The sequence below is a fragment of the Vipera berus genome, assembly GCF_964194415.1.
Source record: "Vipera berus genome assembly, chromosome: 4".
NCBI lineage: Eukaryota > Metazoa > Chordata > Lepidosauria > Squamata > Viperidae > Vipera > Vipera berus.
Window position 1 is genome coordinate 21,056,437 of NC_138206.1, and position 13,111 is coordinate 21,069,547.

The window sequence follows — 13,111 nt, forward strand, 5'->3', positions numbered from 1 at the left end:
TGTTTTAAACAAGTAAACAAGACTATATTTCTGTTTCCTTGTATTTCACTCCTGTGACTCCTCTGTCATGAATGACTTTCCTATTGTAACTTAATCCCCATTTAAGAAAATGTTTTTTTAAAATGTATTTTTCAAGTTAGCGATTGCTTTAAAAATGGATATGGGAGTTTACTCATCTGTTATATCATTCAGCTGAATACTATTGCTACAAATTATGCCCAACAAATAGTGAACTGTTAATATCTCTAGCTGCACAGTGGATAGGAATAGTATTAGGACGATATTTTCCTTATAAGTTAAGACTACAGCTCCCAAATTCTCATCCAACATTATTTTTTACCATGCCAGCTGAGGAATGTTGGGTAAACAGGATACCAAGTTGAGGTGGGAGAAAGCTGGTTTTTTAAAAAACTTTTCAACATAAGCACTGGAAAACAAATAATTCCATACTCAATTTTGCACTGGCAAAGAACTGTAGTAAAAAAGATATAGCCTATCCTTGATGCCTTGTTTACGAAGAGTTCTCTGAATAGCAATGTTTCTTAAATGGAGCATGAATCATAAAAGCAAAGTCTTTCCGTTGGGTGGGGCATGATCAAACAGGAATTTTAACAGCAATGTAAGCTAAGAAAAAATAATTCATTAGCTAGTCCATTAAACCCATTATAGAAAAGTGAAATTCTGGCTTTTATTTGAAATGAAGTAGGAAGGAACTGTAGGCAAACTGAGTGTAAGAAATCAAAATAATTTTATCCAGTGCTGCGCTCTGTCAGACAAAGTGGACGTTATGATTTTTTTTAAAAAAAAATCTTATATAGTCAATGCTAACAAAAGAGCTCCATGGGAAGGGCAAATTAAAAAAAAATCAAGATGCCAGTTGCAACCACACAAAAGCCTGCCTTTTTGTGTAAGTGTATTGTGCATGTGACACATGAAAAAAGTGGTAGGGCTTCAATTCTATGGTCATAGCCACCACCTTGACTTCACTGACTCCTCCCGGTCCCTGCCAATAATCAGTGGGATGGTACAGCAGATGAACTGAGCTGAGTCAAAACTAAAACCAGAATGGGTTTTACCAAAATCTCAATTGGAATAGTCTTTATACAGCTACCCTTTGAGATCTTCACATGCACCCTATGGAATCACAGTAGTAGGGAGAGCAGAAAAGAATAGAGCTGGTCTTCTAGTCCAGCTCCCTGCTCAGGCAGGAGAACCTGTACCAGTGATGGCGAACCTTTTAGAGATCGAGTGCCCAAACTGTAACCCAAAACCCACTTATTTATCACCGGGTGCCAGATGGGACGTGGCCCACTGGGTGGGCGTGGCTGTGGTGGTCATGGCAGACGGTGGGTGTAGCCAAAGTGGCCATGGTCACCTCGATGTTGCTCGTGGGGAGGGATGCCTGTGGGGGCCGGAGGTGAAGCAGGATGGGGGTGCCATTGCCATGGGGCAAGGCAAGGCAGGGGCCAGGGCATCTGCTGCCTGATACCATTGGTCCCCGCACACAGAGGCCAGTGAGCTCATGAGGGCTGACTGTGTCCATCAGTAGCCAGAGCCTGCTGGCTCCTTGACCGGTGCACTCTGGAGCTCTGCAGCCCGCCGCCAGCAGTTAAGAGAAGCTGCCTCTGAGCTGGACAGCTGACTGACATCTGAGGAGGCAATGCAGTGGGTTGTGCCCAGGAAAAGGACAACATGTGAGGCCAGGAGGGACGGGGGGGAAGGAAACCAGCCGTGCCGGGATGCATTCGGCCACGTGGGAGCTCGGGTGGCTGGTTGAAGAAGGATGGTTGCCATCTCCGGGGCATGGCATGTGTGCCCACAAAGAGGGTTTTGAGTGCTGCCTCTGGTCACCACCACTGACCTATACCATCTCAGATAAAAAACCTATACCATCTCAGACCACTACTGTGATAGATGTTAAAAATAGTACTGGAGAGATAACCGTATTCAGCACTGTCTCACTGGCAGACAGCCATCTTCTAGCTCCTCAAGCCTAAGATCTGAGGTGCAAGAATTAATTCAGGAATGCTCTGAGACTAAATAGTGCCTGAAAAACATCTATTGTAGCTATTCTAGCTTGCAATATTTCAGGTTTGTAAGGATTATGTTTCTGCTGGCTCACGTCATGACAAGTCACTGAATGATGCGAATATAAAACAAACAAGAAAGAAATAATGATGTGTGAAAAGTGTATTGATGACATCTTCATAACATTTCCTGCAAGTCATAACTTATGAAGGAGAACAAATGTTTGTTCATTTGGGAGGAGGGTTTTTGAAAAAAACCATAGAGCAACAATTTTAATGTACCGCCCTTGATGCTTCAGGAGCCACATTAAAAAAATAAAGATAAACTTGCAATTATGGGAGAAACCCATTCTGGCAAGCTTTTTGCCAATTCTGCTAATAGAGAAAAATTGCATTTGAAATTAATGATAAATCTAAGAACCTAAACATTCAGGTGTTAACATTTTGGGGCAGATGTCTGCAGTAGAGAAGTAGAGGAGAGTATCAAAGATGATCAGGGATCTGGAGGATAAAACATATAAAGAACGATTGCTGGAATTGGGTATGTCTAGTTTAATGAAAAGAAGGACTAGGGGTGACATGATAGCAGTATTCTAATATCTGAGGGGTTGCCATAGAGAAGAGGGGTCAACCTATTCTCCAAAGCATTTGAAGGTAGGACAAGAAGCAATGGATGGAAACTAATCAAGGAAAGAAGCAACCTAGAAACCTAGAACTAAGGAGAAATTTCCTGACAGAACAATTAATCAGTGGAATGACTTGCCTCCAGAAGTTGTGGCTGCTCCAACACTGGAAGTTTTTAAAAAGAGATTGGACAACAATTTGTCTGAAATGGTATGGGGTTTTCTGCCTGAGCAGGGGTAGGACTATCAGTGATGGCAAACCTTGTAGAGACTGAGTGCCCAAACTCCAACCCAAAACCCACTTATGTATCATCGGGTGCCGGGTGGGTGTGGCCCTTTGGGTGGGTGTGGCCCTTTGGGTGGGCGTGGCCCTTTGGGTGGGCGTGGCTGCAGTGGTAGCATCAGACTGGGTGGGACTAAAAAGTTCAATCAATCAATTCCAACTTTGTGAGAACTTTTTTTCCCTGCAAGAAGTTGAAATTGATTGATTGAACCTTTTTCTTTTTGTACATGGCGGCGGAGGCTTAAAGCGAAAAGGTTTTATAAAACCCAGCTGAAGGCCTAGGACTGGGGTAATGGGCCATAGGTTCACCACCATGGGACTAGAAGATCTCCATGGTCCCTTCCAACTCTCTTATTCTGTTATTCTATTCTGAGCTTTCCTGGAAGTAACTATACCATGATTGTTTCCATATGATCTTTTGCTTCTGGCTTTGTCTTTGTGGCTGGTTGAACTGGGCTTGCTACACTAGTCAATGTGAATTTCAGGTTTATACCTTGCATGCCTTCACTTTGAAGAAGAATATTGGACATTTTTCTTCTGTTTCATGTAAACATGAACCATCTATGGTATGTGCAATATGTATCAGACAGGGACAGAGCTTTGATCATTTTTTGAGCCCACTGCAGATGTGGATGGTATGTTCCTTTCCCAGTATAAATCTGTGTTGTTTTCTTAAAGAATGCTGGGTTTTTTGCCAATGTTGAAAAAAAAGAGTTTGCCAATATGATAATCTTTTATAGGGGCAATAAGGAAGGACATGCTATCTTGTTTTTCCCATTAGGCCAATCCCCAAAGATGTAGTTACTGCAACAGGTTTTCTTCTCATGAATTTTGTCATGCCCTGATAGTTTGCTGTTTGTTTGGGTATTGATTTTGATATTGAGTTAATTGGTAAATAAAATTGTATCCTGTATTCAATATGATCCATGTTGTAAAGCCTCCTCTTTCTCAAACTTTCTCAAACCCAGATTATTGGGGGCAATTAAGCTGACTTTGTAATAATGCCGCTTGGGGTGTGTGTGTGAAAGCCCTAATAAGCAGGCATATACATAGAATGAAGGCTACTGCTAAGCTTGTAAGCCGCCCTGAGTCTTCGGAGAAGGGCAGGATATAAATGGAATTAAAAAAAACCAACTCAGTATATTATGAACAAATATTCTAGGGTTGTTTTACAAAGTCAGGGATACAGAACATTTAAAAGATCCAATCTTAGATCATTTTATGGTTTCCCATTGGCCCTGTGTTGTAAGTCATCATCAAAAAATATCCTCTAAATGTTTCAATTTATTATTCCTCTTTTTTATCTATTCTTATAGATGGGTCAAATTCATTTAAATGTTCTAGAAATTATACTAAAAACATGAAATAAATTGATTCAGCATAATAATACATAAAGGAATTAATTCAATAGTGACATTAAGAGAAGTTTGAAGAATGGTGTTTTAAAATTGTATTACTAAAATCTGTCAGGAAAAAATTTCAATTTTGTATTGTAAAGATTCTTAATTATCAAAAGACGTTCACTTTCAGTTCAAAACATCAATATCTTGGCTTTGTCTTAAGTCTATAGTATTATAGTTTTAGATTCTTCTTTATCTGAGCTTTTGAAAGGAACATCATTTGCTTTGTGAATGACAATGGGTGTGAAAAAGTTGGTCTGAGGGTCTGATTAAAGTCACTGTACACTATTAGCTAGTGTGAATATCGATAGAAACTATATACAAAGTATATCTATATACTTTGAATGATATTTAAAATGGAAAAAGCAGAATGAAATTTAACAGATAATGCAATATTCTTCAGTCAGGAAACAAAAGAACAAAGCAAAATTAATTCTAATCAGACAACACCACGTCTTCTACTAATGTTGATGATGTGAATAATATGCATAATATTGCATATCCTGTTTCTAGCACTGCCATAATTTTGTGGTGATTATAAAATATAATAAAAGAAGTAACGTGATCTTAATTTGAACAATTAAGAACCTAATTTTCTAATGAAAATTAGCATCTCCTCCCAACATTATTTTTGATATTTTGCTACCCACTAAAAACCCCAGTGAATGATTTGTACTAACATTTATAATATTTGGTGCAGGAAACTATTAGTAAATATGATTAAAATATTAAACTTTTAAAAGATCAGTATATTCTTTATACAACGGACTTCTAGATGCCAGGCAAGCATGAAGCAGAAATCAAAACCTCATGAATTCAACTTCATTCCCGAAATATTTGCCTTAATATATTCCTAGATATTTACACAAATGCATATAAACCTGCTGTTTTCCTTGCATAAAGCAAGACAGACCAATAGATTTTGAACTGAAAATATTAAAATTTGAATCACATCATAATTCTATACATTGCATTAGTATCTTGGTTTATAACCTCTTGAAGAAAAGCTGTAGAGATATGTTCATTGAAACCCTACCTCATAGATGGTCTCGCTTTCAGGTCTTCCAGCCTCAAGGTTAGGATTTCAGATGGTACAACCTTGTCTTCTCAAAAGAATGGTGTGGTGGTATTCATGCATCTCCCAAGACATTGTCTCATGTAAGTGGGGGATGCAGTCATAATAATCCTCTAGGAATGTAGCACTGATCCATTAACTGTTGCTGCACCCATAAGGGATTATGTGAAAATCCATCAGAAACTGCCTTGGTCTACTGGAAGAATGCAAGGTTTCAAGTTCATTTAGAGACATCTGACATAGGCCTTTACTGCTAATTCACTTGTACACTGCTTGATTTAATGTCCCAATAATGAATAGATTGATCTTCAGCTATTGTTTTACTTATTGATCCAGTTCCCTGTGCCAATTAGGGAAATTACTTAATGTAAACAGCTATATCTGTTTATACAAATGGCTCACTTTAGTTTAAAATAGAACAGGGTTCACGATAAACCGAATGCATACATATTCAGGGAATAATTCTTTTTATGATTTTTTAAAATCAAAATAAAACTGTTGCTAAGATTCCTTGCCAGGAATTGCTTTTAATAATTTGCATTCATATTTCATGTTTTGTAAACTCAGTAGGTTGTACTACTGAGATTATGAATGTATCATTAAACAAGCAGGTAATTCTGTGAAAAAAATTTTTTAATAGGAAATGTTCATGTTATATTCCACTGCACGTGGTTGGAGGACTTTTGGTGTTATATAGCTATGTTACACCAAATCTTTAAGCAGGTATCATATCTATTTGCAAATACAATATGTGTATGTTTTGATGTGGAAACCCAGATTGCTTCGATTGCTCAGAATCAACTGCCATAAATCCAATATGGAAACAATTTGCTGAGTGCTCCATGCCCTGCCAACCTCATGGTTGAACTACCCTTGGCAATGTGCTATTGGTACATATGGCAATGTTGGGCTGCCCTTGAAGAAAACACTGAAGGTTCAGTTTTGAAAGAATACGGCGTGTTAGAAAGATGAGGCAAATGGGATCATAACGAGATAATTCTACAACAAATGTCATAGTAACTTATTGGTTTCTAAAGTCAATTCAAATTAAGCTTATATAATTAGAGACCCAAATAGCTAAAGAAATCCTTCTTTATGGTGCCCACTTGAAAGGGAAACTCTTCTCCAAATGATTAATACTCTCTATAGCATGGGTGTCAAACCCGCCGCGTCACGTGACATATTGCAACGGATCACAATTTTTTTTTGCATTGCCAGAGTTGGGGTGGGCACGGCCTCCATATCATGCAACCAGCCTGCAGGCCGGCAGTTTGACACCCCTGCTGTATAGTTCTTGCAATCATTTTGACACCAAGTCAAGATTCTCTTCTTGACTTAGGGAATTTCTGTTGATGTAGCCTGTCCTGATCAATTTTATTTCCTTTTAATTCACTTAATGGTAATTTGTAGCAATACAAGTGAAAACATCTATTTAATGACCCTCTATTTGAGATACAACAAATCTAATTTTGATTTAGATATTCCCACCTGCCCAAACAACAGAGAAGTCCACTATACCCAAAGAAATCCAGCTGAGGCAGTTTAGTATGGATTAATTTTGTGTTATTCATGGGAAATTCATTTTACTTGTGTAATGATTCCCACTAATTGATCTTGAATATAAAATGCTAAAATTAAAAAAATGATACAATAACTGCATATAAATGTACAAGGCTGATTTCAATATAGATATTTATTGGTAAGCAGATCACAGATGTACAGATACTATAGCAGCTTGAAGAATAATGAATACAGAACAAAAAGTAGTATAAAATTTAGACTTTTTGAATGTTGCAATTTAACATAAATGTAATATAATGATACATTTAAATATTTCTTCTAATTAGATGTCTTTAGCTTGTACTAATGTACAGTACTAATCTCCTGAGTTTTGTACTGATGAAATCTAATAGTAATGAAACATATGCCAGGCAATAAAATACATTTAAATTATGACAAGTTATTGATTTTGGAACAAAAGTCCTCAATGACAATATTAATAAAAATTCATAACACAATCATGCTCAGTTAAAACAAAGAAGGCCCCATCAGCCAAATATGAAATCCTACAGGATTATGATCATTATGTCATGGTTCCGACAGATGAAACTCAGATTCACTGGAAGTCAATTTTGTCAGGACAAGCTATAAAATGTCACAAGAGACTAGGTTGGTCTCCTAACTGCAGGAATTCCAAAGGCTGAGCAGCCTCTTCAAGAAAGCTTTGGTAATGTAGTTATCACCCATACTTTACAAAGAACACAGGGATATGCTTCCTCAGTTGAAATAATCCCCAGTGTAGGTTAAGACATATAGAAAATCCCAAAGATTTCCCCTTATTTCATAAATGTGATGAAGAAAGAGATGTACAGGTATTTCAGTTGTATTCTCCAGTATATAGTCATGGACTTGCCTTTAGTTCAGGGTTCATGAGGTTTAAAGAACTCTCATTGACAGGCTTACAAAAAGGCAGTTGTTAGTCAGCAACGCTACAACCCAAGTCACCCATTTCTTCACAAACACTGTTTTAATCAGATGTTGGGGCAATGAGGGAGTATTGATATGCAGGTTCTGAGGTTTTGCTTGTAAAAAATACAGGAAACCAGAAGTTGCCTTTAAGCTTTACGTTTTTTATTCAGCTGAACTTCAAATCTTGCTTTGAAATCTTTGTGTTTACTTTTGCAGCCAAATGGCAATGTTGTTTAATACCAAGAATCTTTCACATCTAATGTTATACTTTAAAAGTGCATTCTGATCTAGCGCATCTGCTATTTGACTAAGAATCCTAAGTGTCAATGACATAAAATGAAGGAATTGTTACGGACACAACTCCAGTCTAAGCAGCTGATGTCCCCTTGCAGCTGGAAGAACTGCCAAGGAGAACAAATTATGGTCTATATTACCATATCATCCAGTCAATATTCTTTGTTCCTATATTGGTATTACTGCCAATCTGCATAATACATCAATACAGTACAAAGCCTATAATGTGAACCACAATTATCTGAATATAAGACCCATTCATATAAAACCAATCTTGGAAATCTATTTGGCTACAATCAGAGTAATTACAAACTTGGATAGCATGGCTTATCCTGACTATAAATACATGGGCAGAAGAGAATGTAAGCCAGAAGACAGCTTTTTTTTCCCTTGCCCTCATTGCCAAAATAGTTATATCCATGCAAAAAAGTAATTGATGCTTGGGCTAAATTAATCACAAGCAAGACTTTAAAAAGTTAGTTTTAAATAAATATTACTGTTCTCTGTTACAATGTAGCTTAAAGAGTGATATGAACCAAGAACTGATACAGGTAGTTCTTGACTTAAGACTATTCAAAGTTACGATGGACCCTCCCCCCCAATATACTTACAACCTGGATTTGAAGTTCTGATGGCCACACCCCTCCCCCTGTGATCAGATGTCTATGGAGATTCTCAGTCATCCAGGTCATGGTTGTCCCAAAGGTGCCTTTTTCAAGAGGCAACTGGACTTTCTTGTTTTCTTTGAAGAAGTTTCGCTTCTCATCCAAGAAGCTTCTTCAGTTCAGCTTTTTGGATGAGAAGCAAAATGTCTTCAAAGAAAAACAAGAAAATCCAGTTGCCGCTTGAAAAAGCACCTTTGGGACTGTGATCACATGATTGCATTTTAGGCAATCAGCAACCAGCCCACATTTACAGCCATTTGCAGCATCCCACTGTCATGTGATTACAATATACTTGTTGTTGTTGTTAGTTGCGAAGTCGTGTCCAACCCATCGCGACCCTATGGACAATGTTCCTCCAGGCCTTCCTGTCCTCTACCACCTTCTGGAGTCCATTTAAGCTCACGCCTACTGCTTCAGTGACTCCATCCAGCCACCTCATTCTCTGTCGTACCCTTCTTCTATTGCCCTCAATCTTTCCCAGCATTAGGCTCTTCTCCAGTGAGTCCTTCCTTCTCACTAGGTGGCCAAAGTATTTGAGTTTTAGCTTCAGGATCTGGCCTTCTAAAGAGCAGTCAAGGTTGATCTCCTCTAGGACTGACCGGTTTGATCGCCTTGCAGTCCAAGGAACTCGCAGGAGTCTTCTCCAGCACCATAGTTCAAAGGCCTCAATTCTTTGGCGCTCAGCCTTTCTTATGGTCCAGTTTTCACTGCCATACATTGCAAGATTACAATATATCGGGACCAGCATTTACTTCGGGTTTCTGGCAAAATATGCCCACTGCAGAAAATGTGATGTTTCAATGACCACAGTATTTATTTAATGACTGGCACAAAAAAGTAAGAAAATCAGACTTACAACCTTAATTCTAGGCTCAATTATGACTCAATTTGTAAGACAAGGACTACCTCTCTCTAAAAATATTTTTCATTAGGAAGGCCCAAGAATTTTTGAAGTTACTGTGTTCAGCATCTTACTTAAAATTGATTTTGCTTTGCATCCCATTTGTTTCAAAGATGGAAATCACAAACCACCATCAACAAATACATTTCTTTGCAGCCCTCCCACAAAATGCAAGCATCTCAACCAAGGAACTCAAAAGGTGCTTTTTTTCTTTGAGGAAGAAAAAAAAACCCCAGTTCAGTTGCCTTTTGGGAAAAAAACACAAAAACTTTTGAGAAAAACTATGATCTGGATGATTGAGAATCTCCACAGACTCTCAACCAAGGGGTTTGAGACTGTGGCTTTAAAATATAATATAGAAACATTTTCAGATAAAAATATTCCAGTCTTAAATAATTGACTTAAGCGGTTCAACTGGCTTTTTGCATGTGTAATGTTTGGCCAGGGAAGGGAGGTGTCCTCTTGAATACCAACTTGATGATGCCCGTTTCTGTGATTTAAACATGGTTCATGTCATCCGATTTAATATCCTTTTTCAGTTTGGCCAGGCGCATGAGGCATTCATCTCTCCACTCTCTCCTGGCATTTAGGTGCTCTGGATCACTTGGAGTTTTTTTAACCATGGCCTGAAACAAAGACAAAATAGCTATACATTAAGATAAAGGGTCACTTTATGATAGCCTGAATTGGCATGACTGACGATCATGCCCTTACAGTTTTCTTGGCAATGCTATAGAAATGATCCGATACTGTCTTTTTTCTTTTTGACTCCCAGTTTAGTCTGGATTTTGGGTGGTTTCCTGGGCAAGGATTGCTCAACGGTCCTTGTCTGCTTAGTTTCTAAATCAGGCAAGGTCAGTTAAGTGCTGCCATCTAGCTGGGACTGCTTAAGTAGGAAACCAATCAGTCAGCCCAGCAGCATTCCCCCTACAGCAGTGTTTCTAAAAACTTGGCCAGCTGAAAATGTGTGGACTTCAACTCCCAGAATTCCCCAGCTAGCTGGGAGAATTGGCTGGGGAATTCTCGGAGTTGATGTCCACACACGTTCAAGTGGCCATTCTACAGCTGCTAAGCACACTCTGCTCTTTTTAGGAGAGATTTTTTTAAGGGACGCGGTGGCTCAGTGGGTTAGGACGCTGAGCTTGTCGATCAGAAGATCGGCAGTTTGGCGGGTCGAATCCCGAGTGCCACGTAGCAGAGTGAGTGCCTGTTACTCGTCCCAGCTTCTGCCAACCTAGCAGTTCGAAAGCACGTAAAAATGCAAGTAGAAAAATAGGGACCACTACGGTGGGAAGGTAACAGTGTTCTGTGCGCCTTTGGCGTCTAGTCATGCCGGCCACATGACCACGGAGATGTCCTTGGACAAGCACTCGCTCTTCGGCTTTGAAACGGACATGAGCACCGGCCCCTAGAGTCGGAAACGACTAGCACGCATGTGCGGGGGAACCTTTACCTTTTACTATCTTGCCTTTTAGGGCTTCCAAAATGATGGTAGTTTTATTCTTTCTGATAGCATGGAATAACTTGTTAATACTTCTTTCTTGTTGCACAGTAGCTCCAACTTGACTACAATACAGTAGATCAGTTCATGAGTGAATGCCTGACCTGGGTGAAATTCTGATGCCTCCCCCCCAGTTAATTTAATTTATGAAGAGACCTCACATCTACTTCACATTGGAACAGCAACACTTTATTGCTAGGAAAATGCCTTTCTTTTCCAATCTGTACGTTTGTTATTATATTCATGAGTATACTGGTGTTCATGATAAACAAGTGTCTCCTCTAATCCTTGCAGACTTCTAAGACATTTAAGATATCTTTTTCCAATGTTCTTATCCTATGTGCTACTGCAGTGTTTGGCAAAACCTGGTATTGCCAAATATCCTGGAATACATCAACCAAAATTCCAAACTAGTGGCCCATTGGTTATAATGACTGACAGTTCCAGGAACTCTAGTCTGACATATCAGGACACTATCCGGCGGCGATGAATGCACTATTGCTTTTGAAAAGATCTTCTCATTCATCCAGTTTTTAAAAAGTTTCTCTGCTCACCATGCCATTAAACTATGCTCCGCATTGTGAGGTTGTTAACAATAACATGCTTGTCCCTTTCCAGCAGAGCTATGCTATCTCTATTACATGGGAACCAGATACTTGAATATTGGCACTGGATGAAGGCTTGAGAGATTATCCAGAATGAATGGTTTAGAATTCTGCCATCTTTTTTTGACAGTGAAATCCTAGAGAAATAAATATGATGCGATGATACCTATTTAATAAAAACCTCAAGCCAAGCAAAGAGAACTCACTTTTTCGCTTTACTAACCTCTGAACAATAAAAGAGGATGATGGCCCAATTAAAATTACCTTGCCCCATTCCTAACTTACCCCCGAATCTACTGCCTTCTGAAGCTAAAAAATAAAGCCGTCATACTGATTTTCAGATAACATTTTAATCATCTGACTACTTTTTCTCCTTATATATATTATAAAACACCCTGGATTAGAAGCTGTTTTTATACCGGTATATACCTTTTGGAAGCAAGTTGCAGAATGACATGCGGACCAACAGTTCTCTATTTTCACATTGTTTTAAAAGATACTACAGTCCTTAAAAATCAGGCTCTAGAGGTTAAACAAATACTGAAATAATGATTGGGCAAGGATTACTATATTAAGGAATGTGAACTTGAAGAAGGAAAGAATGAAGTCGCTTTAAAATAACACTTCGATAGTCCTTGACTTACACCCATTCATTTAGCAACTATTTGAAGTTACAACAGCACTCAAAAAAGAAACTTACAACTGGTCCTCACATGACTGTTATCCCCCCAGCCCTGTTTGGCAATTGGCACGTATTTACAATGGTAGCAGTGTCCCCGGAATATGTGACTGCCGTTTATGACATTCCAATATGCAACGTCAATGGGAGAGGCTGGATTTATTTAACCATGAGATTTACTTAAAAATTGCAGTGATTTGCTTAACAACTATGGTAATAAAAGTCATATAACTGGATGCAATGCACTTAACAACCATCTTGCTTAGTAACAAAAATTCTGTTTCCAATTGTGGTCATAAGGTAAGGATTACCTGTAAGTTTGCTAAATACAGAAGATAATTCATTTTATTTAATAACAGTCACATGTGTGTTGAATGAATAATGTAATCAAAATATACAAAACCTGAGCATTTTAACCCACTTCTAACCATGTATATAATCTCTATCTAAAACAAAATATTGCATTTTGAGGATCTGCAGAGTATAATTTGTTTTTTTTTTCTTAAAAAAAATCACACTGTCATATTTCTGTTTTGTTCTTAACAGACAAAACAATAGGAACAACTGACAATAGGAACAACGCAATGCA

The 13,111-nt window shown here is 38.4% G+C and overlaps 1 protein-coding gene across 2 annotated transcripts in view; it reads right to left on the reverse strand.

The window, feature by feature from the left end:
- Positions 1-13,111, reverse strand: part of CRYL1 (crystallin lambda 1) — a 262,310-nt gene that overhangs the window by 212,552 nt on the left and 36,647 nt on the right. Inside the window, exon 8 of one of the 2 annotated variants that reach the window (XR_014026242.1) lies at positions 9,129-10,363. Coding sequence is in view for 1 of the 2 variants with exons in the window: in XM_081326282.1 (XP_081182408.1) it covers positions 10,235-10,363 (129 nt within the window). In the remaining variant the exon portion in view is untranslated. Of the gene's footprint in view, positions 1-7,089; positions 10,364-13,111 lie in introns of those variants that run through there. The other variant, XM_081326282.1, reaches the window with a different exon arrangement.